Source organism: Cervus canadensis, chromosome 14 (assembly GCF_019320065.1).
Source record: "Cervus canadensis isolate Bull #8, Minnesota chromosome 14, ASM1932006v1, whole genome shotgun sequence".
In the NCBI taxonomy this organism is placed as follows: domain Eukaryota; kingdom Metazoa; phylum Chordata; class Mammalia; order Artiodactyla; family Cervidae; genus Cervus; species Cervus canadensis.
The window spans coordinates 45,877,470-45,905,378 of NC_057399.1; the positions used below are offsets into that span (position 1 = coordinate 45,877,470).

The window sequence follows — 27,909 nt, forward strand, 5'->3', positions numbered from 1 at the left end:
CCTTCTTTATGGTCCAACTCTCACATTTGTACATGACTGCTGAAAAAACCATAGCTTTGACTATAAGGATATTTGTTGGCAAAGTGATGTCTCTGCTTTTTAATATGCTGTCTAAGTTTGTCATAGCTTTTCTTCCAAGGAGCAAGCATCTTTTAATTTTGTGGCTACAGTCAAGTCCACAGTGATTTTGGAGCCCAAGGAAATAAAATCTGTCACTGTTTCCACTTTTTCCCCTTCTGTTTGCCATGAAGTGATGGGACCAGATACCATGATCTTAGATTTTGAATGTTGAGTTTTAAGTCCACTTTTTCACCTTCCTCTTTCACCATCATCAAGAGGCTGTCAATCCTGGTCATACAGAATTACCTGGGAAGTTTTAAATTTTTTCTAAATTTAAAAAATTAATGTCTGGGACATTCTTCCCAGAGTTTAATAGATATGAAATGGGGCCCAGGACTCAGGAGTTTTTAAAAGCTCCCAGGTGGCTTTAAAGTATATCAGGATTGGGAGCATTGAGTAAGAGAGTGACATCTGGGCCACAGCAGCATTCTGACTCTACTCAAGGACGTTGTATCACCATCCTAACCTTGACTCTGGGCACACATCCCTCTTACAGTTCTGAGTCCAGCCCACTGAGCACAGACCCCCATGAGTTCTGAGTGGCCACTGCTGCAACAGGAAAAGCTCCTATGGCACAAACACCCAGCCCTAAATTTTCAACAAGCACAAGGGCAGCTGATTCAAGAAAAGGGACTCTTCTTGAAGAAAATGGAGCTCTCCTTAGAGTTTTTACAATCAAATTACCCCAGCACAGAATAGTAATGATTGGTATATTATTTAAGGTTAGATTTTTTTTTTCTTGTTTCTGTTTCTTAGCATTTGTGTCTATACCTCCTGTAAAATTTTTTATACAATTTTTAAAGTTTACTTGCCACTTACAGTACATGTTGTTCCATACATTCTTGAGCCTGTATTACACCCAGTAGTTGCTATCTCCCACTCCCCCACCTGTATATTGCCCCATCCCCCCCACAACAACTATTTTGTTTTCTATGAGTCTACTTCTTTTTTGTTGTATTCACTAGTTTGTTGTATTTTTTATATTCCACATATAAGTGATTTCATACAGTATTTGTCTTTCTAATTAGGGTTCAGTTCAGTTCAGTTGCTCAGTCATGTCTGACTCTTTGCAACCCCATGGACTGCAGCACGACAGGCCTGTCCATCACCAACTCCAGGAGTTTACTCAAACTCATGTCCATTGAGTCGGTGATACCATTCATCCAACAATCTCATCCGCTGTCGTCCCCTTCTCCTCCTGCCTTCAATCTTTCCCAGCATCAGGGTCTTTTCAGATGAATCAGCTCTTTACATCAGGTGGCCAAAGTATTGAAGTTTCAGCTTCAGCATCAGTCCTTCCAATGAACATTCAGGACTGATTTCCTTTAGGATCGACGGGTTGGACAGATTAAAAAGAATAAGAAACCCAAAGTCACAATAGCTTAAGTAAGAAAGAAAAGCGTTTTTCTCTTATACACACACAGGCCATCCAGGGCCAGTATGGTGTCACCACCAGGAAGTTAGGCTGCTTCCAGCTTTTTGCCTATCACTATCCAAGATGGAAGGTTAAATTTTAGACAACATGTTCATGTTGCATCCAGCAAGAAGGAGAAGGGGAGGGACAAATGCCACACTCTCTTCTTGTGTGTTTTTCCATGAAGCTGCACACAACCTTCCATGTACATACCTTTGCCCAACACTTAGTCACATGGCACCTTCAAGGGAGGTCAGCAAATATAGTCTCTATGCCAAAGGGTCATGTGCCCAGCTAAAAACTGAGCATTTCTGTACTACTGCAAAGGAGGAGTCAAAATCTTAGAATAACAGCTTCCTGCCCCACCCCTACAAACAGCTGGATGATATTCATTCAGTTACATGTAAATGACCTGTTTGATTGGGGGCCTGTTGAAAACCACTAAAATGGGGAGATTTTTCTTGTATCCCAAATTTCCATGGCTCTTGCTCCAACTGCCCAGAAAAAAAACACCAATCCTATAAGAAACATATTACAGGAAGTTCAAAAAACTAAGCCTCAGACCTGCTACCCCTCCAATAGGTTAGAGAGGATGGGCTCTCTACATGGAGAGAGGAAGGGCTGCCTTTTCTGCAGATTAATTCCTCCATATTTACATAGATGCCAGGAGCACTCTCTCCTTCATTCTAGAAGAAGCACAGATTATTTTCACTGCATTGTAAATATGTTTAACACTCTATTATATCACCTGTTAAACCAGTTGTCTTGGGTGACTGCAAATCATAGTTTAGAAACAACTCTCTAAGATTTAAAGGCTCTCAAAATTCCTGGATGCTCTAGTTAAATGTTTAAGATTAAGAGTGGAGGATATAGACCTTGCTACAAAATTCATTTCAAGGTGCGGAAACAATCTCCTTTGGGTTGGTTCCTGGGTTTTCTTCCCTATTTATTTATTTTTTCTTTTCTCACTCTGCAGTAAGCCAAGGCTAAGGTAAGGACTGGATTGGCAGTCAAACGTGCTACTGTCTTATGCAGAGTCTGCTTTCTCTTCCTCCCCCAGTGTTCCAGGACCTGCGGCGGGGGCATCCAGAAACGCGAGGTTCTTTGCAAACAGCGCATGGCTGATGGGAGCTTCCTGGAGCTTCCCGAGACCTTCTGTTCAGCCCCCAAACTGGCCTCCCAGCAAGCCTGCAAGAAAGATGACTGTCCCAGTGAGTGGCTGCTCTCCGACTGGACAGAGGTACGTGTGCTCCTCAGAAGGAGATAACAAAAGAGGCATAAAGAGGAGAAGGCACCCAGACTTACAGATACAGAAGGAGAGAACAGAACAAAAGAATCCTCCTGGCACTGTGGAACAGAGTTGTGGGGGGTGGGGGGTGTTGTTGTTTTGTTTTTTAAACTTATTTTCTGGGTGTCTTGGGTCTTAGTTGTGTCATGCGAGATCTTTCATTGCAACACACAGACTCTCAAGTTATGGCACATGGGCTTAGTTGCTCTGCAGCATTTGGGATCTTAGTTCCCCAACCAGGGATCTAACGTGTGTTCCCTGCATTGCAAAGTGACTTGTTAACCAGTGGACCATCAGGGAAGTCCCTGAGTTGTTGTTGTTGTTGTTGTCGAATCTTCTTTGCAGTGTAGGTGATTTACAGTGTGGGGTTACTTTCAGGTGTAGAGCAAAGTGAATCAGTTATATGTGGAACAGAGTTTTTGTAAGCATTGATACCATAGTGTGTAACTAGCTTTTAACTAGGCTGCAGGGATCGGAGTTGTTAAGCAACCAGCCCTCACTCAACAATCAGGAGCAGAGAATTGAAAATGGGCCCTTCATGGAACAAACCAGGCCGCGTTTGTACTATTTGGATCCAGGATTTTACTGAGAACACCGGGTCCCTCCGCTCCATTCACTCCCACCTTCCTGACATTCCCCCCTCCCCCTGCCGCCCGCCCCACATCTCTTACTCCCAGATGTTTCTAGTCTCTCCTCAGGAAAGGCAAAGCCTCTCTAGTTCTTCTCATCCAAGTTACTGGACAATGAGGCATATGATTTATTAGGAAAAGAAGGCCAAGGAAATCCTGCCTCCTTCCTGTCAGTTTCCTGGATCCAAAACGTCAACAGCTTCCCAGCAGGAGAAGTTGATTTCCCCCGATGCCCTGCATCTGGGGAGATGACCACATCGGCATTACCATTCCTGACTTACCTCATCAGTTAAGGATAGACCCCCGACTAACCTGCTTCTCTAAATCATTCCTACTTCAACACTCGCCTGAACTAACTCATCGACACCCAGCTCCAACTTGTTTTCAGCCTCTACTCCTTCTTTGACTTGCCTGCAACTCCCCCAGCTTCATAGGCCCCGCGTCTTTCATAGAAACCACCCCCACCAAAAGTCTCGCCTCGCAAGTAGTTTCAGCCAAGAACGGAATTACAAGGCCTGAAGTGAAAATCTCAGGGCCCAAACCAGATTCAAAACCCTTCTCTTTCTTGCCTAGAAGCCTCTGGATTGGCCTTGTCAATCTCACTGCCTCCTTTGTAGACCATCCAACTCATAGGACAGAGCCGCTGCTGCTGCTTGAAATCCATCACAGAGGTCCTTGCTGCCACAGAGGGGAATGCAGCTGCCTCTAAAAATGAAGATGCCACATTGTTCAGCCTGTGTTCTGAGAATTCTCGCCCTGTGTTTTATTAGCCCATGCAGAGGTCCATCAGATGACACCTTCTGAGTACACTGCAGTTGAGATTTAACCTGTGTCATCATAGGTTTTGCAGTTTGGCAGTAAAATTTGGTCTTCTGATGGTAGTTCCCTGCAAATGTCTCAGAACAGAAGGGGGAATGATTTTTATCGTCTTTTAGAAGTAATTTTGTTTCAGAAGGATGAAGGATTTAATGTGTGGGATGAGCATATGTGTATGTGCATGTGTGAACATGTTCAGTTCAGTTCAGTCGCTCAGTCGTGTCTGGCTCCTTGCGACTCCATGAACCACAGCACGCCAGGCCCCCCTGTCCATCACAAACTCCTGAAGTTTACTCAAATTCATGTCCATTGAGTCGGTGATGCCATCCAGCCATCTCATCCTCTGTCATCCCCTTCTCCTCCTGCCCCCAAACCCCTCCCAGCATCAGGGTCTTTTCCAATGAGTCAACTCTTCACATCAGGTGGCCAAAGTACTGGAGTTTCAGCTTCTGCATCAGTCCTTTCAATGAACACCCGGGACTGATCTCCTTTAGGATGGACTGGTTGGATCTCCTTGCAGTCCAAGGGACTCTCAAGAGTCTTCTCCAACACCACAGTTCAAAAGCATCCATTTTTCGGCACTCAGCTTTCTTCACAGTCCAACTCTCACATCCATACATGACCACTGGAAAAACCATACCCTTGACTAGATGGACCTTTGTTGGCAAAGTAATGTCTCTGCTTTTTAATATGCTGTCTAGGTTGGTCATAACTTTCCTTCCAAGGAGTAAGCGTCTTTTAATTTCATGGCTGCAATCACCATCTGCAGTAATTTTGGAGCCCAGAAAAATAAAGTCTGACATTGTTTCCACTGTTTCCCCATCTATTTGCCATGAAGTGATGGGACCAGATGCTGTGATCTTAGTTTTCTGAATGTTGAGCTTTAAGCCAACTTTTTCACTCTCCTCTTTCACTTTCATCAAGAGGCTTTTTAGTTCCTCTTCACTTTCTGCCATAAGGGTGGTGTCATCTGCATATCTGAGGTTATTGATATTTCTCCCGGCAATCTTGATTCGAGCTTGTGCTTCATCCAGCCCAGCGTTTCTCATGATGTACTCTGCATATAAGTTAAATAATCAGGGTGATAATATACAGCCTTGACGTACTCCTTTTCCTATTTGGAACCGGTCTGTGGTTCCATGTCCAGTTCTAACTGCTGCTTCCTGATCTGCATACAGGTTTCTCAAGAGATAGGTCAGATGATCTGGTATTCCCATCTCTTTCAGAATTTTCCACAGTGTATTGTGATCCACACAGGCAAAGGCTTTGGCATAGTCAATAAAGCAGAAATAGATGTTTTTCTGGAACTCTCTTGCTTTTTCGATGATCCAGCGGATATTGGCAATTTGATCTCTGGTTCCCCTCCCTTTTCTAAAACCAGCTTGAACATCTGGAGGTTCACAGTTCATGTATTGCAGAAGCCTGGCTTGGAGAATGTTGAGCAGTACTTTACTAGCGTGTGAGATGAGTGCAATTGTGCCGTAGTTCAAGCATTCTTTGGCATTGCCTTTCTTTGGGATTGGAATGAAAACTGACCTTTTCCAGTCCTGTGGCCACTGCTGAGTTTTCCACATTTGCTGGCATATTGAGTGGAGCACTTTTATACCATCATCTTTCAGGATTTGAAATAGTTCAAGTCGAATTCCACCTCCTCCACTAGCATCAGAGTGATGCTTCCTAAGGCCCAATTGACTTCTCATTCCAGGATGTCTGGCTCTAGGTGAGTGATCACACCATCATGATTATCTGGATCATGAAGATCTTTTTTGTACAGTTCTTCTGTGTATTCTTGCCACCTCTTCTTAATATCTTCTGCTTCTGTTAGGTCCATACCATTTTTTTATTGAACCCATCTTTGCATGAAATGTTCCCTTGGTATCTCTAATTTTCTTGAAGAGATCTCTAGTCTTTCCCATTCTGTTGTTTTCCTCTATTTCTTTGCATTGATCGCTGAGGAAGGCTTGAACATGTTAGTGACAGTTTTTCCGTGGAATGTTGATTTGGGGTTTAGTATCATATAGGAAATATAGATCAATGGAACAAGATAGAAAACCCTGAGTTAAACCCACATACCTATGGGCACCTTGTGTGTGTGTGTGTGCACGCATGCGTGCTCAGTTGCAAAGTCATGTCCAACTCTTTGCCACCCCATGGACTGTAGCCTGACAGACTCCTCTATCCATGGGATTTTCCAGGCAAGAATACTGGAGGGTGTTGCTATTTCCTCTTCCAGGGAATCTTCCCAACCCAGGGATCAAACCCGTGTCTCCTGCAGCTCCTGCATTGGCAGGTGGATTCTTTACACCTGAGCCACCTGGGCGACAGAAGATGAAATGGTTAGATAGCATCACCGACTCAATGGATATAAATTTGAGCCAACTCCAGGACATAGTGGAGCATAGAAGAGCCCAGTGTGCTGCAGTCCATGGGGTCGCAATGAGTCAGACATGACTTAGCAACTAAACAACAACAACAATCATGTATGAAAAATCATTACCAGCAGTGCAGGTGAGAGCACTGATGTATTAGCCAAGGAAGTGGCTCTGGATGAAGGCTGCCTCCCAGGGTTGTATTTGCAAAAAGCATTGCTCTTCTAAGCCTGTCAGTGGCGGTCTTCCATGAGTGGGATGCCAAGAAGGGGACTTGTGTATATTGGAGTTGTCCTTCCAAGTTCCTGGAGTTTGTGGCCTCTGAGCACACAGAACTCAGAGAGGATCTGAAGGAAGGATTCTTGTGGTTAGGCACTAAGGTGCCAGTAAGTAAAGGAGACCTGTAGTATCATGTGTACTTGAGAGTTCAGACTCACAGACAGGCAAACAGGTTCAAATCCTGACTCTGCTACTTACTGGCTGTGTAACCTTGGGCTGGTTACTTGACCCTTATAGGCTTTAGTTTGCTGAACTTGAATATTGGCGATGATAATTGTGTCCACTAACATGGTTATCAGTTATAAATGATGCATATAAAGTACTCTGTGCCTAGTAAAAGTTAACCCTTATCATGGTTGTGATTTTCTTCTATCCCTCCTTATTGTTAGGAAAAGGAATGGAAATAAAAGAAAGCTCATAACTTGACTGTCTGGACCCAGGATTATGATCAAGACCTCCCACAGACTCTCCTGGTCTTCCTAGGAGGCAGAAGTTACATTTTTAGAACTAGGACTAGTTAGCCCTTATCCAAGGATTGTTACCAGGTTCTGCACTATCTAGGTTGATGAATGGAGATTCCAAACATTGAGATGGGGCTGGGAGTGGTGGGATTTTAACCCCTGTTCACTGGGGATAAACTCAGTATGGCTGGTGCCATACAAAAGTGCTCCTGGGGGTGTTCACAAAGGCTTCATTTGGCCCTGTTATCCCCACAACCCTTCCTTTGGCCCTCTGGCTAGGATAAGACATGCATTCCACACCCCCCACATGACTCCCTTTGGAGAAAGGAAGACCTGGATGATCTATGGGTGTTTTTCATCCTCAACTATCTGGGCTTAATCTCACGGTTACTGCACAGAATCCCTTAGAGACAGAATTAAGCCAAAGTTTTAAACACTTCAAGTAAAATTACTTTCAGATTCTATTCTGAGAAAAGGTCTCTCAAAAGACCTTACTTCTTTTCTTTAAAAGAAACACTTGGATTTCTTGAAAGAGTTGGCTATTCAATATTTTTAAGTCATATTTTTATGGAAATTCCTTCCTCCCCCAAGCATAAAAGAAATTAAAGTCAGAGCAGTCAATTTTAAAGCTAGAAAGAACTTAGGAGATCTTATAGTCTAGTGGTTCTTTAAAAAATTAAAGCCACAAAACCCTTTTTTTCCATTGAAATGTTTCAATGAAGTCAGAAATCTAAAACAGAACGAATCAGAGTTATTTGGTGGAAGTGTGGGTAAGGGTCCCAGGTCCCCAAATGGTTGGGTCTGTAGATCACCTGAGAAGCCCCTAAATCACATCCTCAACATAGTTAAAGAACACACTTTGAAAATCCCTGCTCGAGTGTAGTTTCCCTGTTTCAGAAATGTGGAAATTGAGCCTAGAGAAAGAACTAGATTTGACCAGAATCATAAACTGATCTTCCAACACTTGGTCCATTTTTCCATTTCTGTACTTGGCAACACTCAGATGACCAGGCTTTTAAAATTTCCAGGCTCTCTACCCCCATTCCACCTGAGCCCTGGATTTGGTGCTGTCATTTACAATAAAATAAGGGGTGGGTGGAATCTGGAATCCACACTCTTCAGGGAACAAAAGCAATGGGCTTGATTCTCATCTCCATTTTTTGCATCTTAAATGTCTTTTAGGGTGGTGGATATCTCAGTGTATTGCATAGAATAGTTCATTTCCATGGGCTAGCATATGAAACTTGGAAACCTAAGATACTATTTTTTGGTTTCTACTGTCATTTTTCAAGTTAACGTGGCATGCTGCCATGACCCTAGTTCAGGCCTTTATCATCTCAACCCTGGACTACTGTGGCAGCCTCCTTAACTGACATCCTTGCCTCCCATCCATCTCCTACTCCTATCCCTCCCAGACACTGTTGCCAGATTAACCTTCTCAAAACACCTCCTTCATCATTTCACTCCTCCCTTAAATGGCTCCTTATTGCCTTATGGACCAATTCCAAACCTTCTGTCTGAAAATTAAGTCTCCAACATCTGGCCCCAAACTACCTCTTGAGCTCCTGACACTCTCCACTTGGCCTCTCTATTCAGTTAAACTGGTTCAGCTCTGTCCCTAAGCCTGCCTTGGCCTTGAGCACTGAACTCTTCCACCTTGATTCTGGATAGTTCCCTGACTGCCATGCTTACTCTGGGTTCTCTAAACCCATCCAGACTCCAACCATCTTCCAGACTAGGCCAGGAAATCACTGGTATACCATGAGCATTCACCAATTGTTAGCATTCATTTTATGATATCAATACTTCACTTACAATCTTGTATTTTTACTAAGTTCTTTTATTGCTATTTCTTTAAACAGCTTTCAGTTCAGTTTAGTCACTCAGTCGTATCCGACTGTTTGCGACCCCATAAACCACAGCATGCCAGGCCTCCCTGTCCATCACCAACCCCCAGAGTCCACCCAAACCCATGTCCATTGAGTCAGTGATGCCATCCAACCATCTCATCCTCTGTTGTCCCCTTCTCCTCCTGCCCTCAATCTTTCCCAGCATCAGGGTCTTTTCAAATGAGTCAGCTTTTCGCATCAGGTGGTCAAAGTATTGGAGTTTCAGCTTCAACATCAGTCCTTCCAATGAACACCTAGGACTGATCTCCTTTAGGATGGACTGGTTGGATCTCCTTGCAGTCCAAGGGACTCTCAAGAGTCTTCTCCAACACCACAGTTCAAAAGCATTAATTCTTCTGTGCTCAGCTTTCTTTATAGTCCAACTCTCTCATCCATACATAAATCTATTGTTTTGCAGGCAGAAGACCTGGGTTTGATCCCTGGGTTGGGAAGATCCCCTGGAGAAGGGAATGGCTCCCCATTCCAGTATTCTTTCCCAAACAAGTCCATGGACAGATGAGCCTGGTAGGCTACAGTCCATGGGGTTGCAAAGAGTTGAACATGACTGAGCAACTAACACACACATGATAAATATATGTTTCTTAACTTTTTAAGAAACCATCAAACTTTTTCTAAAAGGGCTGTATTTTACATTCCCAGCAGCATTACAGGAAGGCTCTAATTTTTCCACATCCTCACTTATGATAATAACACTTATTATTGTCATTTTGATTACGAAAATTCTAGTGAATATAGAGTGCTATTTCATTGTGGTTTTAATTTCCATGTTCCATAATATACTATTTCATTTTAATAATGCATTTGGATTTCTTCTCATTATTTGATAACATCCCTTTGAGGTTAGGAATCGCCTTACACATCTTTGTCCCATAGCATTTAGCATCCCATCTCAAACAAAGTAGATACATAAGAATTATCTGATACTTGACATTAAAATATTATAATTAATTTGTAAAGGAAGGAGAAAGGAATTAGCATTAGTTGAATGTCATTTCTGTGTGTGAAGTTTTAAAATATACTATCATTGAATTCCCAGCCTTGCCAAGTAAGTTATAAGAAGTGGAAACAGACTCAGAGTTTAAGTGACTTGCCAACTAGTGACAAGCAGTACTGAGCTGGAATTTGAACAGTGGACTCTATAACTCTAACTCTAAAGCCCAGACCATAAAAGTAAAAATAGGTGAAATGTCCACAGGAGACCTGAGACCAGAAAAGAGTGTGGCTACAATATGGATGTGTCTTTTCATACTGTAACATAATTAATTTCTCTCTTTCTCAGTTGCTATTGCTTTTCCAAGCAATTTTTCTCATATTTTGGTGAGTTTGAGAGTCCATACAAAATCCATTAGCCTCCAGTTCTCCGCATTTACATGCATTTGGCCTTTCTTCCCCCACCAGTGTTCCACGAGCTGCGGGGAGGGCACCCAGACACGAAGTGCCGTTTGCCGGAAGGTGCTGAAAACCGGTGTCTCAGCAATTGTCAATTCCTCCCTGTGCCCGCCCCTGCCATTCTCTTCATCCATCAGGCCGTGTATGCTGGCCACCTGTGCAAGTGAGTACGGCAGTGCTCTGGGATGGGGAGAGAGCAAGAGCGGTAGCTGACCCTGAGCCCAAGAGCAGTGGGGATGGTCAGGCAGTAAACCTCAGAGGGCATCAGGCTGGTGATCTCAGCTAGAGATGGGAAAGGAATCTTAATTAACATGGCCAGGCAGAAGGCTCTTCTCCACTGGGGGAAAACCAGTTTGCAGGAGGTAGGGCAAAGTGCACTTGCTGGCATAGGGAGATCTGGAGGCTGGAGTCAATATATTACTAATGAAGTCTAATGTGACCCACTCCAGGATTTTACACTTAACAGTGTGTTCTGTTTACTAGTAACCCCTAGAGGTATAACACTTCTGAGGTCTTCTCTCCATGTATATGGGGGCCGTGATGCTCTGTAGGACCCAAAAGGGAGACATTCTCCTTCTCTTTGTCCTCTGCCTCTTTTTATGATTCTGATTTCTTTCTTTTTTAAAAATTTTTTTAAATTATTTATTTTAATTGGAGGCTAATTACTTTATAATATTGTAGTGGTTTTTGCCATACATTGACATGAATCAGCCATGGGTGTACATCCCCCATCCTGAACCCACCTCCCTCCCCATCCCATCCCTCAGGGTTGTCCCAGTGCACCGGCTTTGAATGCCATTTCATGCATCAATCTTGGGCTACCGATCTATTTCACATATGGTAATATACATGTTTCAATGCTATTCTCTCAAATCATCCCACCCTCGCCTTCTCCCACAGAGTCTAAAAGTCTATTCTTTATATCTGTGTCTCTTTTGCTGTCTCACATATAGGGTCATCATTACCATCTTTCTAAATTCCACATATATGCATTCCATATATATATATACTGTATTAGTGTTTTTCTTTCTGACTTACTTCACTGTATAATAGGCTCCAGTTTCATCCATTTCACTAGAACTGATTCAAATGTGTTCTTTTTAATAGCTGAGTAATATTTCTTTTTTTAAAAAAGTCCTTTTAAAGAGAGGAACTGTCTTTCTCCTGGAATCCCCCTCCATCTAGAACCCTTCCTCTCAGTTTCTAGGGGTAGAAAGCCCCAAGAGAGTGATCGCAGGTTGCCCAGCTGCACCTCCTTAGCTCTCCAGTGCTTGATTGTGGCAGCAGCTTGATGGTCCACAGTTGGTAGCCAGCTCCTCCCTTCAAACAAGTCAGGAAATGAAGGCCCTGACCAAAGCAAACTCTGAAGTGCTTTCCCTCTTCTTTCTTTGGTCCCCCATCTCTCTTTTTTCTCTCCACCCTGACCTTTTCCCCTCTCTCTTGTCGCTGCTCCTCACTCTACCTTTTCTCCACTCTCTGCTTCTCTTTCTCCATCTGTCTGCTTCCGTTGCTTTCATTCCAGGGCCCGGGCGGCCATCCACAAAGCATAGTCCTCACATCGCGGCAGCAAGGAAGGTCTACATCCAGACGCGCCGGCAGAGGAAGCTGCACTTCGTGGTGGGGGGCTTCGCCTACTTGCTCCCCAAGACCGCGGTGGTGCTGCGCTGTCCCACGCGGCGCTTCCGCAAGCCCCTCATCACCTGGGAGAAGGACGGCCAGCACCTCATCAGCTCTGCCCACGTCACTGTGGCCCCCTTTGGGTACCTAAAGATCCACCGCCTCAAGCCCTCTGATGCGGGAATCTACACCTGCTCGGCCGGACCAGCCCGGGAGCAGTTTGTGATTAAGCTCATCGGAGGCAACAGGAAGTTGGTGGCCAGGCCCTTGAGCTTGAGGAGCGAGGAGGAGGCCCTTGCGGTGAGGAAGGCCAGCCCCAAGGAGGCCCTGCAGACGCACAAACACCAGAACGGCATCTTCTCCAACGGCAGCAAGGCCGAGAAGCGGGGCCTCCCCGCCGACACCGGGGGCCGCTATGACGACCTGGTCTCGCGGCTGCTGGAGCAGGGGGGCTGGCCGGGAGAGCTGCTGGCGTCGTGGGAGCTGCAGGACTCCACGGAAAGGAACGCGTCTTCAGAGGAGGACCAGAACGCCGAGCAGGCCCTCCTGCGTCTGCCCTTCACCCTGGTGACGGAGCAGCAGCGCTTGGACGACATCCTCCGGAACCTCTCGCAGCAACCCGAGGAGCTCCGAGACGTCTACAGCAAGCATCTGGTGGCCCAGCTGGCGCAGGAGATCTTCCGAAGCCACCTGGAGCACCAGGACGCGCTCCTCAAGCCGTCGGAGCGGAGGGGCCCCCCGGTGGCCATCCCTCCCCATAAGCACGTGTCTGGCTTCAGCAGCTTCTCCCGGATCTTGTCCACTGGGGAGGGCGGGGGCGGCTCCCGCCGGCCGTACCGCAAGCCTGTTATCCTGCGCAAGATATCCGCCGCCCAGCAGCTCTCTGCCTCCGAGGTGGTCACCCACCTCGGGCAGACGGTGGCCCTGGCCAGCGGGACACTGAGCGTGCTTCTGCACTGTGAGGCCATTGGCAACCCGAGGCCCACCATCAGCTGGTCCAGGAATGGAGAAGAGGTTCAGTTCAGCGACAGGTGAGTTCTGCAGTTACCTGGTCTGGGAAGAGGTGCGGGGAAGGGGTCACCTTGTGTAGGAGGCACCCTGTTCATTCTTCCTTCAAGGTGTTTGCAAGGGTAGAGCTTAGAGTACTGGGCCTCAGGGACCGCTCTCATCCTGGGTTTCAAGCTCTCTCCATACTGATGGACTGTTAAAGCAAAGACAAAGTATTTAATTTCTCTAAACTGTATGCTCTCATCTTTGTAAGATAATATTAAGAATACCTACAACCCTCAAGCCCCATAGGATCGCTGAGATTAATGAGATTCTCTCCGGATAGCTCTGAACCTTTGGCAGGAAGCTATCATTCCAGACCAGAGCATTATTGCATTACCGTTTTTGTGAGATGAACCGCTGAAAAGCTTGTACACCAGGATACTGTGTGTGTGTGTGGTCCCCCAGGGTTGCGGACAGAGTGCAGCCAGCACCTGCTGCTCCCAGTGGGTGAGCCCATCCTCTGTCTGTGCTGGACAAAGCTGTTTGTTCCAGAAAGCTTTTATTCCCGGTTGAATCTGTGATTAATTATCCTATTATTTCTTGGTGTCTCTGTTTTGATGTGCCTTTACTGGGATGACAGCATGCCTTTGCTGGTTTTCTTGGGCCATGGCCATTCACAATGTAGAATCAATAGTGATAGAAGAGGTAATAATAGTATTTTTTTTAGTACTACATGCGTGCCAAAAGCATGCCATGCTTCCTACGCACCTCCTCTGTAATCTTTATAAACAGCCTTGTCCAGCCCTGACAACAAATAGAGCCGGCATTGACTGAGTAGTAAGTGTCTTCGAGGCCGGTGTAAATGCTCTTTGTGCTTTATCTCACTAAATTCTAACAGCAGCCCTAAGAGGCAGTATAATTTTTATCCACACTTTACAGAAGAGAAAACCAAGCCTAGTAACTTACTAAAGATCACATTTATTAGGTGGCAGAGCCAAGATATGTGACAGAAATAAGAAAGGCAGCCAATGGATGAGAGAGGAACTTTAAGGTCTGTGCTTCAGAGTTCTCGTTTTAACTTATTATCTTCACTGAGTTCATGAAGCATGCTCTTTTCATTAAATGTCCTTTTAAATACTGTTGTTCAGTTAATCCTCTTTGCTGGCCTGCTTATGAGTAAGGAAGGAAAGAAGGCAAGATATATTATGTCAGGCAGTGTGCCAGGTTTATTTATATGTCACTACATTTGTTCTTCCGACAGTCAAGCCACTAGATTGACATTATCCTCCAGTTTCACATAAGAAATTGAGGTTCGGCAGCTCACTCACGGTCACACTTTAGGAAAGGCCTGATTAAAGGATTCAATATCAAGTTTATTGGATTCCAAAGAATAGTTCTGTCTGCTCTTTTGAAACTTGATGAACAAACATGACTTTGTCCATCCTGCTTACACCTTTTGTGTTTTTGAAATGTCGTTAATATTGCTTCTCAACCTGAGCTCTTACAGATCAAATAGCTTTAATAACAATACTAAGTATTTTCTCTGTGACACTCTGCTCAATGCTTTAAAGGTATTATCTTGTTTAATCTTCAAAAAAAAAGCCTTATGAGATAAGTACCATTATTGTTACAACATCAGTAATTAAAAAAAGCTAAGGCACAGTTGTTGGACCCACACAGAAGCACTGGAGACAAGGATTGAATGCAGACAGTTTGTTCAGAGAGCTTATAATGGTAATCTCTTCTCTCGTTTGCTTCTTGATCCTCCCCAGCATAGACTTTCCTTGATCAGCTTTTCTGCTATGATCCCTGCAGTTCTTTCCATAAATCTTTGTAAGGAGTTTGTGGGTTAGGCTTAAAGTTGCAGTAAATCCCATTGAGGTCATTGGGTCTCAGGGGGCAGTTCCAGCCTCAGACCCCCAGAAGGATGGGTGCTGACTGAAACTTGTACCCTGGTACTCAGGTGGGTGGTGCACTGGGACTGCCTCTGTCATTGCACCTGTCACACCCATTATGCCCAAATCATGCCATGCCTGCCATCAGCCAGTCAGTTCCTATTTTATTCATATCCTCTGGGCCTGTTGCCCGAAACTGGTGTTACTGAGATCAAAGGGAGTAGCAGTTGCCTGTGTGAGGGAAAAGACGGGAATTAACATTTCTTGACTAACTCCAGCTACTGTATCCCCATGCCAGCAACTTCCACAGCCATCATCTCTTAATATCCACTGCCAGGTATAACATATGAGCTGATAGCCCATTTCAGAGATGAGGAAACCAAGGTTCACAGTAGTTAAGGAAGCTGACCCCTGTTAAATAGCTAGTAAATAGCAGAATCAAGAAAATAAATTAAAATTCAGTTCTGCCCAACACAAGCTCATGCTGTTTTGAGTGACTAAGTTCATGTTTTCATGCATCTCCTATATTTGACCCGGGATACCAAGTTGCCTCCAGACCCCTGCTGTTTTCTCCTAGCCTTTTCCAGAGTCCCTTCCTTTGAATAGTGACTACTTCCTCCTAAAGGGTGTACAATGATGTAGGCCACTGAGATGGGGAAGGGGATGATCAGAACTCTGTTCTGCCTGGAACTGCAGGGAGAATATTGAGGCCATGGCTTAGTTGGGGGTCCCAACAACTTCCTTGAGTTCTAGAGTTTATGAAATCCAAGGATCATGCCTCAATCTTGGTCACTGGTGACTGCAGGAAAAATGTGGGAGGAATTAGAAGGACTGAGGTCTTTGGGCTGGTCTTGCCAAGGCCCTTCACTTTCCATGGCCTTAGTCCCTTCATTTAAAAAGTGAGGGAGGTTGTAGCAAATCATCTCTGATCTACCATTTATAGATTTATTAATCTATCTTCCTTGATAGAAGGTCACAGAAGGTTAAAACCCACATGTTGATGGAGAATGGGGAGAGCCTTGAGCATGTCACTTCAAAATTTGCCCTACAAGTTATCTTCCAAGTGGTTCATAGATAGAGGTTCATTGATCACATGAGTTTGGGATATGCTCGCTTAAAGTTAAACATATGTATTTACTGCTGGACTTTCTTCTATTTTTAATATAGTATTTGATTTTTTCTTTTTTTATAAAAGTGGTGAAAAGGCTATAAAACAATTCAAATAATACCTGAATCTATAAAGTAAAAATTCAGATCTCTTTCATGCCCCCAATTCTATTCCCCAGAGGCTATCAGTATACACCCATTTGGAATTTTTATATATTTTACTGTATTATATATTATATATGTCACATACACACATAAGATTTGTGTTTTTTTAATGCAATGTTATGTTTACAAATTTGACTTAATTTCTATTCAACGACATGTCTAGGAGACATTTAAGAATAGTATGTAGAGGTCGACACCACCTTTTTTAACCACTGATTACTGGTCTTGAATGTATTTAACTAACCCTCAAGGGAAATTATTTTGGTTTTTCCATTTTCAACTCCTATAAGCATTCCAACATGTATAGCATGCAGTGTTTTCCAAGTATTTCTTTGATCAATGAATAATTTTTTGGTCTAATAATCTCAAGGACATCAATAATTCTTAAAATACTACTTTTGCCTTTTAATTTTTACCTTAATGGGCATTAGGAGTCTAATGGCTTTAAGATGAAGAGTCGTCAACAAACAGAATCTTGCTAAAAAAAGAAATGTGGCAGCCAGTTGCTCAAGATGAAAAGTTGTAGGCCTAGGACAGAAAAGAGCAAATTCTAGGTCATGAGTCACCAGGACATTGGTGGGAACAGGGGATAACATTAAGAAGGAAAGCCCAGGGACTTACCTGTGCTTAAGGAATGTGCTTCCACTGGTTAAGACTTCTCTTTTCATTGCAGGGTGTGTGGGTTCGATCCCTGGTTGGGGAGCTAAGATCCTACAGGCCTTGTGGCCAACAACACAAAGCATAAAACAGAAGCAATATTGTAACAAATTCAATAAAGACTTTTAAGAAATGGTCCACATTAAAAAGAAGAAGAAAAAAAAAAACACATGGGGGTCATGAGCAGACATTATTACAGTTTTTGCCACTATCAACATATTTTTTCCAGATCTAGCCTTAACAGAACTGTTTAATGCAAGTTAATGGCATGCAGTAGGGAAAAATAAGAGATTTCCGTTTCTGATCCTTGACATCATAATTTTTCCATTTTGCTTAGCTAGCCAGTAAGAAATATGGCTGGAGCTTAGTGTTTTATGCAGTTTTCCAAGTGCTGTTTGAGAAAATAAAATGGTTGCATCTGTACAGAACACACAGGAGGCACAGAACTGCCATTGGGACTGCTCTGCTATGGCTGTTGGTGACCTCTTTTGTGTTGGATTTCATTGCTTGTCATCATTGCTGTGTCTGGTAGCGCTTCAGAAATGCTCATTTATTTTTAAACAGAGAAGTGCTGAAATGCTCAGTGTTATAGTTCACTTAGTCTGTTTTTGCTTAGTACCCAAATCCATCTCTCCGAAAGAGTCTGCAAACTTCAGCCGGCTGTTGGTCTGAAGGACTTTGCAGATATATTCAAGTACACTCTGAATAGCCTGAGCCACCAAGAAAGTGACTGAAGTCTGTTATGTCTTGGCTTTTAAATATGCCAAAGCTTGACTTAAAAGAAACTGGCTTTCAGAAAGAATCACTAACAATTCAGATACTACTGCATCTCATCAGGTGTATAACTTACTAGTTAAAAGGAATTCACATCATTCTTAGAAGCACATGTCAACTTCTTAAGCAATCGTTTACAGGATGTCCCTCGGTGTATTAAAACATTCTGGTTCTTCCTAATTACTACTTCTTCCTTTATTTCACATACATTCCCATGCTTACTCTGAACCAGACCCCATGTTAGATATGAGGGATGGAGGGAAAAGAGGGTCATTCCCTGTGAGGGCAACTCAAAGCCTAGTTTGGAAACCAGAGAAGTAAATGCAGGGTGTAAATGCTAAGTGAAAGGAACGCATATTTCTTTATCTCATAAGTATTCCTCTATCTGTCATATACCAAAGACGCACCTACTTGCTGAGAATATTGTGGTGAATGAAACACACGTCTGTGTTCTCTTGCACTTCATGTGCATTTAGATATCTGCTCAAATGGCACACGTCGGAAAGATCTTCCAAGCTCATTCTGTCTAAAAGAGCACTCCTTATCATTCTCTGACCCTTTAACTCTATTTTACTCACAGAATTTTATCATCCTCTGACATATTGTATATGGATGTGTTGGTTTCCTGTCCATGATGGTAGAAATTTTCTTTACTGCTGTGTCCCCAGTGCTGGAAAGAGTACCTGGCACTAAACAGGTACTAAATAAACAATGAGTGAATTAATGAGCGAGTGTGAAGCAAGACTGTAAACACAGAAAAGGATACAAGAGAAATATCAGATGGTGATGAGTGCTGGGCAGAAAATGAAATAGGGCTTTGAGAAGGAATGATCTGGTGACCTCAGTAGGTGAGTTACTCTGAAGAGGTGACCTGAAAGACGAGAGCTGAATGATGACCAGGGTCCAGCAATAGAACATCAGAAGGAAGAGCCTTCCTGGGCAAGGGAGAAGCAGTGCAAAACTCCCAAAGGGAAGATGAGTTTATTGTGTTGGAAGAACTCAAAAGAAGGTCATTTGTCTCCCTTTCCAGTGCCCTTTTAAGGCTGACACAGTGCCTTAAGAGGCTAACACAGGAGGGTAAAGAAAGTCTCCATAAAACCCAGAGAAGAGATTTTTAGAACTCTTCTTTGGATCCTGTCTGGAGTCACAACTGAACTGGAAGATTTTAAGTCTTAGCACTTACTAGTATGTGTATAGTTAATACCAAAGTCATTAAATTTAAACTTGACCTTAAAAAAAAAGAAAGAAGGTCATTTGGCTGGAGTGTGGCAGGCTGAAAGAAGAGGTGATATGGGATGCCATGGGGGCAACCAGAGACCTGGATGAGAAGTTGGGGTTTCGATCTGAGCACCACAGGGAGATTTTAGAGGCTATTAATCAGGAAAGTAAAATGATCTGATTTCCATTTTTGTTGACCCACACTGGCTACTTTGTGGTGAGTGGATTATAGCCAAGCATGACTAGAAGCTGGGGAGCTATCAGGGGCCCTTTGCATTGTCCCTTCAACTCCCCGAATATCTCTGTTGGCCATTTGGTAGTGATAGGTGCCAGAGAATGAGATCATAAGTAAGGAAATGTCCCTGCTCTCCAGAAACGGAGATACACTGGAGGGCTACTAGAGAATACTATACTCCAGTGGTTTGAAAACAGTAATATTATCACTCTCAAGTAGCTAATTTATAACTTGGAAATATTTCACACACAGAAGACTATCTTAGGTCCCCCACCAAGGTTGTTAATTATTAGTTTTTAAAATCCTTACCTGATATTTCCACTCAGTTCATGATGGAGTTGTCTTCTATTTGCCCACCTTGCATTCTGAGGCCACATGCAACATAGAACATACACTCCTCTTGTGTAAAGCCTCCTCCCCCACAAAAAGCTTATTTCTCGTTTGTTCAAAAAGAAGAAAGTTGTCTCACAAAACATGCCTTATCTAATCTGAACTCTCAACAACATTCTACACAGGCTGAAAACTTCTTTCTAAAAACACTCTCTTACTACTTTGGAAGCCACATGTACTTGGCTTGCTTCCTACTTCTCTGGTTATTCTATCTCAGCATCTTTGGGATTCTTCTTTCTCTACCCGCCTATTAGCTACCCACTTAGAAGTCTCACTCTGTATACACTAGTGACCCCTTGGCTCCGGGACCCCTCTGTATGCTGATTCTCCCATATCTAGCACAGAGTACATCTTTCTTCTGATTCAGATGTAAAATTGTCTGCTAGACATCCTAACCCAGATGCCCCACGAAAGGTCAACTCAGTATCTCTAAGGGCTTCCCAGGTGGTGCTAGTGGAAAAGAACCTACCTGCCAATGCAGGATGTGGGTTCGATCCTTGGGTTGGGAAGATCCCCTGGAGGAGGGCATGGCAACCCACTCCAGTATTCTTACCTGGAGAATCCCATAGACAGAGGAGCCTGGTGGGCTCCAGCCCATGGGGGTCACTAAGAGTTGGACACAGACTGAAGCAACTGAACGCACATACACATCATCTTTAAAACTAAACCCCTCAGTCCTTATCTCAGTAAAGAATACCTCCAGCCATCCAGCTTTCCAAGCCAAAATATAGGTATGCCTAGGATACTGCAGGTTCAGCTCCAGATCACAATAAAGCCAATATCACAATAAAGCTAGTCAATAATTTTTGGTTTCCCAGAATATATAAAAGTTATGTTTATACTACACTGTAGAGTGCAAAAGCATTATGTCTTAAATACCAATCTATATTCCTTAATCTAAAAATATTTTCTTGCTATCATCTGAGTCCTCACAGAGTCACAGTAGTAACATCAAAGATCACCAATCACAGATCACCATAACAAATATAATAATGATGAAAAACTTTGAAATATTGCGAAAACTACCAAAATTTGACAAAGAGATGTGAAGTGAGCAAATGCTATTAGAAAAATAGTACCGGCCTCTGCTACTAGTGAGGGGAAGATGGCGGCCGCAACTGTGGTGGTTCCTGTAGAGTGGATAAAGAACTGGGAGAAATCAGGGAGAGGCGAATTTTTGCATTTATGACGGATCCTCAGTGAAAATAAAAGCCACGATAGTTCAACTTATAGAGATTTCCAGCAAGCTCTTTATGAATTGTCATACCATGTCATTAAAGGAAATCTAAAGCATGAACAGGCATCTAATGTTCTTAGTGACATTAGTGAATTTCGTGAGGATATGCCCTCCATTCTTGCTGATGTATTCTGCATATTAGATATTGAGACAAATTGTTTAGAAGAAAAAAGCAAGAGAGACTATTTTACACAATTGGTATTAGCATGTTTGTATTTAGTTTCAGACACAGTTCTAAAGGAACGCTTGGATCCAGAAACATTGGAATCGTTAGGGCTTATCAAACAGTCACAGCAATTCAATCAAAAGTCAGTTAAAATCAAGACAAAACTCTTTTATAAGCAGCAAAAATTTAATTTGTTAAGAGAAGAAAATGAAGGTTATGCCAAGCTGATTGCTGAATTGGGGCAAGATTTATCTGGAAATATTACTAGTGATTTAATCTTAGAAAATATCAAATCTTTAATAGGAACCAAATGGAGAGACTCCTTCATCTTTATACAGAGTTGCAGCAGTACTTCTACAGTTTAACCTTATTGACTTAGATGATCTTTATGTACATCTTCTTCCAGCTGATAATTGCATTATGGATGAACACAAACGAGAAATTGTAGAAGCTAAACAGATTGTTAGAAAACTTACAATGGTTGTATTGTCTTCTGATAAAATTGACGAGCGAGAGAAAGAAAAGGAAAAAGAAGAGGAGAAAGTGGAGAAGCCACCTGACAACCAAAAACTTGGTTTGTTGGAAGCCTTGTTAAAGATTGGTGATTGGCAGCATGCCCAGAGCATTATGGATCAGATGCCTCCATACTATGCAGCTTCACATAAACTAATAGCCCTTGCTATTTGCAAGCTGATTCATATAACTATTGAGCCTCTCTACCGAAGAGTTGGCGTTCCTAAAGGTGCTAAAGGCTCACCTGTTAGTGCTCTGCAAAATAAGAGAGCACCAAAACAAGCAGAGAGCTTTGAAGATTTGAGGAGAGACGTCTTCAATATGTTCTGTTACCTTGGTCCCCACCTTTCTCACGATCCCATTTTATTTGCAAAAGTGGTGCGGATAGGCAAGTCATTTATGAAGGAGTTTCAGTCTGATGGAAGCAAACAAGAAGATAAAGAGAAAACGGAAGTTATCCTTAGCTGTTTGCTTAGCATTACTGACCAGGTATTACTTCCATCTCTTTCTTTGATGGACTGCAATGCTTGTATGTCTGAGGAACTATGGGGAATGTTTAAAACATTTCCATATCAGCATAGATATCATCTGTATGGCCAGTGGAAGAATGAAACTTACAACAGTCATCCACTTTTAGTAAAAGTTAAAGCTCAAACAATAGACAGAGCCAAATATATCATGAAGCGTCTAACCAAGGAAAATGTGAAGCCTTCTGGAAGACAAATTGGGAAGTTGAGCCACAGCAATCCAACCATTTTGTTTGATTATATCTTGTCACAAATACAGAAGTATGATAACTTAATAACACCTGTAGTAGATTCATTGAAATACCTCACTTCATTGAATTATGACGTCTTGGCCTATTGTATCATTGAAGCTTTAGCTAATCCAGAAAAGGAGAAAATGAAACATGACGACACAACCATCTCAAGTTGGCTTCAGAGTCTGGCTAGTTTCTGTGGTGCAGTTTTTCGTAAATATCCAATTGATCTTGCTGGTCTTCTTCAGTATGTGGCTAATCAGCTAAAGGCAGGCAAAAGTTTTGACCTGCTTATACTGAAAGAAGTGGTACAAAAAATGGCAGGGATAGAAATTACTGAAGAAATGACAATGGAGCAGCTAGAAGCCATGACTGGTGGAGAGCAACTCAAAGCTGAGGGTGGTTATTTTGGCCAGATAAGAAACACTAAAAAATCCTCCCAGAGATTAAAGGATGCACTATTAGACCATGATCTTGCTCTTCCTCTCTGCTTGCTTATGGCTCAGCAGAGGAATGGGGTAATCTTTCAGGAAGGTGGAGAGAAACATTTGAAACTTGTGGGAAAACTCTATGATCAGGCAAGTTAAAGTGGCCTTTGTGTTTCTGTGGATTTTTAAATCCTGATAATGGAAAATATAGAATGTTATATAATTTGAAAAATGTCGTTTGCTGATCATATATATTATATATACCACGGTATATATATTATATGCATAATATATATATATATAATGGTATATATATTATATATGGTATATAATGGTATATGATGTATATATGAAATATCACTCTCTAAAAATGTATTGATGCGTTCCTGGTCAATAACATTCAGGTGACAAAAGACATAGTAATACGTCTCTAGTCAATAATGCGTTAAGCACCAAAACCTGTGGCTAACCTAAAAAATGTGTTTAGCTATCACCATATTACAAGGTAAAAAAAAAAATCACATGTGTTTTATAAAATTTTCTACTTTTAAGGGCCAAGAGAATTGACTTGTATATACATAATATTGTTCTATAAAATTTAGGTAAATATATTTTACCACTAAAAGTGGTGAATTTGAGACCTTGGTTGACTATCAAATTCTCAAATTAGTCAACTTTTCAGGACTTGAGTGTCTTTTTTGTAATATGATTATATGATTAAGTTTGTGGATTGTCTCCAAAGTTCTTTCAAGTTTTGAATTTGAATTCTTAATTGTTAATCAAAATATTGTTAAAATAACATCTTAGTCATTTTGGAAAACATTATGTTGGTTTAATAAAATGTTAGCACAGAAGAGAAAGAAAAAGAAAAATAGTACCAATACAGCCTAGATATGAGGGGAGTTTGGTGGAGAACATATACACATATATGTCTGGCTGAGTCTCTTTGCTATTCACCCGAAACTATAACAACATTCTTAATCTATTGTTGTTCAGTCACTAAGTCGTGTCTGACTCTGCAACCCCATGGACTGCAGCACACCAGGCTTCCCTGTCCTTCAGTATCTCCTGGAGTCTGCTCAAACTCATGTTCACTGAGTCAGTGATGTCATCCAACCATCTCATCCTCTGTCATCCCCACCTCCTCCTGCTCTCATTCTTGCCCAGCATTAGGGTCTTTTCCAGTGAGTCGACTCTTTGTATCAGATGGCCAATGTATTGGAGCTTTAGCATCAGTCCTTCCAATGAATATTCAGGGTTGATTTCCTTTAGGATTGACTGGTTTGATCTCCTTGCTGTCCAAGGAACTCTCAAAAGTCTTCAAAAAGCATCAAAGTCTTCAGAAAGTTCAAAAGCATCCATTCTTTGACTATACTGATCTTTGTTGGCAAAGTGATATCTCTGCTTTGTAGTACATTGTCTAGGTTTGTCATAGCCTTTCTTCCAAGGAGCAAGTGTCTTTTAATTTCATGGCTGTAGTCACTGTCTGCAGTGATTTTGGTGCCCCCAAAAATAAAATCTGCCACTGTTTCCATTGTTTCCCCATCTATTTGCCATGAAGTAATAGGACTGGATGCCATGGTCTTCATTTTTTGAATGTTGAGTTTTAAGCCAGCCTTTACACTCTCTTCTTTTACATTCATCAAGAGGCTCTTTAGTTCCTCTTTACTTTCTGCCATTAGGGTGGTGTCATCTGCATATCTGAGGTTATTGATATTTCTCTTGACAGTCTTGATTCCAGCTTATGATTCATCCACCCTGGCATTTCGCATGATATACTCTGCATATAAGTTGAATAAGCAGGGTGACAATATACAACTTTGATATACTCCTTTCCCTATTTTGAACCAGTCTGTTGTTCTCTGTCCAGTTCTAACTGTCACTTCTTGACCTGCATACAGGTTTCTCAGGAGGTAGGTAAGGTAGAGATGGTATTCCCATCTCTTTATGAATTTTCCACAGTTTGTTGTGATCCACACAGTCAAAGGCTTTTGTGTAGTCAATGAAGTAAAAGCGGTTGTTTTTCTGGTGATCCAGTGGATGTTGGCAATATTTTTAGTTAATTTATTTTTTAATTGAAGGATAATTGCTTTACAGAATTTTGCTGTTTTCTGTCAAACCTCAACATGAATTAGCCATAAGTATACATATATCCCTCCCTTTTGAACCTCCCTCCCATCTCCTACCCCATCCCATCCCTCTGGATGTTGACAGTTTGATCTCTGGTTCCTCTGCTTTTTCTAAATCCAGCTTATACATCTGTAAGTTCTCAGTTCACATACTGTTGAAGCCTAGCATGAAGGATTTTGAGCATTATCTTGCTGACATTTGAAATGAGGACAATTGTATGGTAGTTTGAACATTTGCCCTTTCTTTGGTATTGGAATGAACACTGACCTTTTCCAGTTCTGTGGCCACTGCTGAGTATTCCAAATTTGATGGCATATTGAGTACAGCACTTTCACAGCATCATCTTTTAGGATTTTCAATAGCTCAGCTGGAACTCCATCACCTCCCCTTGGTTTGTTCATAGTAATGCTTCCTAAGGCCCATTTGACTTTACAACAACAGGGGTGAATCTGACTCTAGGGAAGTGACCACTCCATCTTGGTTATCTGGTTCATGAAGACCTTTTTTGTATAGTTCTTTGTATTCTTGCCACCTCTTCTTAATCTCTTCTGCTTCTGTTAGGTCCTTGCTATTTCTGTCCTTTATTGTACTCATCTTCGCATGAAATGTTCCCTTGGTATCTTTCATTTTCTTGAAAAGATGTCTAGTCTTTCCCATTCTATTTTTTCCTCTATTTCTTTGCATTGTTCACTTAAGAAGGCTTTCTTATCTCTCCTTGCTGTTCTTTGGAACTCTGCATTCAGCTGTGTGTATCTTTCCCTTCCTTGTTTCTCTTCCTTTCTCAGCTATTTGTAAGGCCTCCCCAGACAACCATTGTGCCTTCTTGCATTTCTTTTTCTTCGGGATATTTTGGTCATCACCTCCTGGACAGTGTTTACAAACCTCCATCCATAGTTCTTCAGGCACTCTGTCTACATATCTAATCCCTTGAATCTATTTGTTACTTTCATTGTATACCCCAAAACAACATAAAAAGTTTTTAAAATGTTCAGTAGAATCCACTGGATACTAAGGAAAAGAAAACAAACAAGGAAAAATAGCACCAATAGGCTTGTCCCATGCAGAGTTGCCACAAACCTTCAGTTTATTTAAAAAGAAAAAAAATTAGTATCTCTGAAGCACAAGAAAGTGAAGTGCAATAAAATGAGGTCTGCCTGTATTTCTAGACTGTTCTAGTTCTTCAGTGGCTCTTTCACCCTCCACTGGTCTCCATTCTCACTGCCTGTCCTTGGCTTACGTGTCAGCTCTCAATGATTGCAGCAGCCTCCTAACTCTATATTTGCCTTCTCAAGATGAGGGATTGGCAAATTCCAGCTAGTGGTTTTACATTTTTTAAAGGGCGTATTAAGAATGGCTTTTAAAGGATTATTAAAAGAGCCATTGAAATTGAGCCCAGAGCTGTTTAATTAACTTGCTTAAGATCCCTCATTTAATAAGTCATGGAGCTGGGATTTGAACTCAGGTAACTTAAAGGATTATGAAAGGAATGGCTTTTGTATTTTTAAAGGATTGTTAAAGACAAATAAAAAGTGGAATATACAACAGAGACCATAGGTGGCCCTGAAAGTCTAAAGTATTTGCTATATGTCCCTTTATAGTAAATGGATTCTCACTTCTGCCCTAGATCATTGACATGCTACTGCCAGAGCATCTTTCTAGCAGTTGTCCGTGCTGCTCCCAGGCTTAAAATTTTTCCCTTGGCCTGCCAGCATTTGAGGATAATTTCCAAATGCCCTAGCATGATATACACTGTCCTTTATCCTCTGACATCCGCCTACCTTTCTGGCTTCATCTCTTACCAGACCCCTCACTTCACCCCACTGAGCTCTGCCCTTCCACGATACCCAGTTACTTGCTGTTTATGAGTTTGTCTGGGAACTTCCAGCCACTAGAAGTAAGTAAGAGCAAAGAGTCAATATCTTGTGGTGCCTTAATCGCCCATCACGTCCAGGCCAATGGAGAAATCCTCCTCATCATGGCCATCATTGCTAACAGTTATTGAACACTTGCTTTGAGCTACAAGATGTTCTCAGTGTTTTATAGATGTCCATTTATTTTGTTGTTATTGTTTAGTTGCAAAGTCGTGTCTAACTCTTTGCAACCCTATAGACTATAGCCCCCCAGGCTCCTTTGTCCATGGGATCTCCCAGGCAAGAATACTGGAGTGGGTAACCATTTCCCTCTCCAGGGGATCTTCCCAACCCAGGGATTGAACCCGCATCTCTTGCATTGGCAAGTAGATTCCCTACCACTGAGCTGCCAGGGAAGCCCCCCATTTATTCCTAGAATAACCCTTTCAGGTTACTATTCCAATTTTACAAATACAAAAATTGAAGCACAGAGATTGTTAGATTCAGTCTGGCTCCAGGAACCCTGTTTCTTTGTATTGATTTTAACCTTAGTTGAATACATGGGCTTGCCCCTGTTTTAGAAAGAAGCCACTGGGGTCAGCTGAACTTAGCATAATCCAGCATTCTGTCCTCTAGCCAACTGGCTTCCAGTTTGTGAGGCTTTGGTTTTTAATTGTGGCATGTCTGTTTCAGGGAAAGACTTTTCTTCTCTGTCTCTCTGCCTTTATATATACACACCCAGCTGTGAATATGCATAGTGCTCGGCACATAATAGGCACTCAGGAAACATTATTATTGTCACATCTGTGTTTGTGTCTCTAATCATGTATGTTTACAGCACTGACAGCCTGTGCATATATGTGTTTAGATACCTCGACCACAAAGAAGATGAAACTGAACCATTTCTTGCTTTTCAGTCATTCTGATAAATACTGAACACTACCTCGGGCCTTTTTATTCTGCACCACACTTTGAGTTGAGATTCAGGCAAAAGCTGAATTTGCATTTGGAGATGGGGCATGCTAGCTGAAAAATCTTGTAACTCCATCCCACATCTAATACCAGGAGGCTCATGTCATTATGGACAAATATATGTCCAGTA

The 27,909-nt window shown here is 42.2% G+C and overlaps 2 protein-coding genes, 1 long non-coding RNA gene and 1 other non-coding gene across 5 annotated transcripts in view; 3 read left to right on the plus strand and 1 right to left on the minus strand.

The window, feature by feature from the left end:
• ADAMTSL1 (ADAMTS like 1) overlaps positions 1–27,909 on the plus strand; it is a 505,479-nt gene that overhangs the window by 335,332 nt on the left and 142,238 nt on the right. Inside the window, 3 exon segments of the mRNA XM_043486937.1 lie at positions 2,595–2,774; positions 10,685–10,838; positions 12,198–13,323. Of these exon segments, the coding sequence (XP_043342872.1) occupies positions 2,595–2,774; positions 10,685–10,838; positions 12,198–13,323 (1,460 nt within the window).
• On the minus strand, positions 13,336–19,834 carry LOC122453080. Of its 2 annotated transcripts, none has more exons than XR_006272939.1 (4): positions 19,643–19,834; positions 17,071–17,168; positions 16,866–16,977; positions 13,336–13,493 (listed from the first exon to the last, which is right to left on the minus strand). It is a non-coding gene; the product is annotated as an uncharacterized LOC122453080 (long non-coding RNA). The 2 variants fall into 2 exon arrangements; XR_006272940.1 differs by lacking the exon at positions 13,336–13,493 and adding an exon at positions 15,374–15,408.
• Positions 18,910–19,032, plus strand: LOC122453468. The gene has a single exon (XR_006273086.1). It is a non-coding gene; the product is annotated as a small nucleolar RNA SNORA26 (small nucleolar RNA).
• Positions 20,720–23,850, plus strand: LOC122453077 (THO complex subunit 2-like). Its single transcript, XM_043486936.1, has one exon. The coding sequence runs from the start codon at positions 21,547–21,549 to the stop codon at positions 22,984–22,986; it is 1,440 nt and encodes a 479-aa protein (XP_043342871.1). The 5' UTR covers positions 20,720–21,546; the 3' UTR covers positions 22,987–23,850.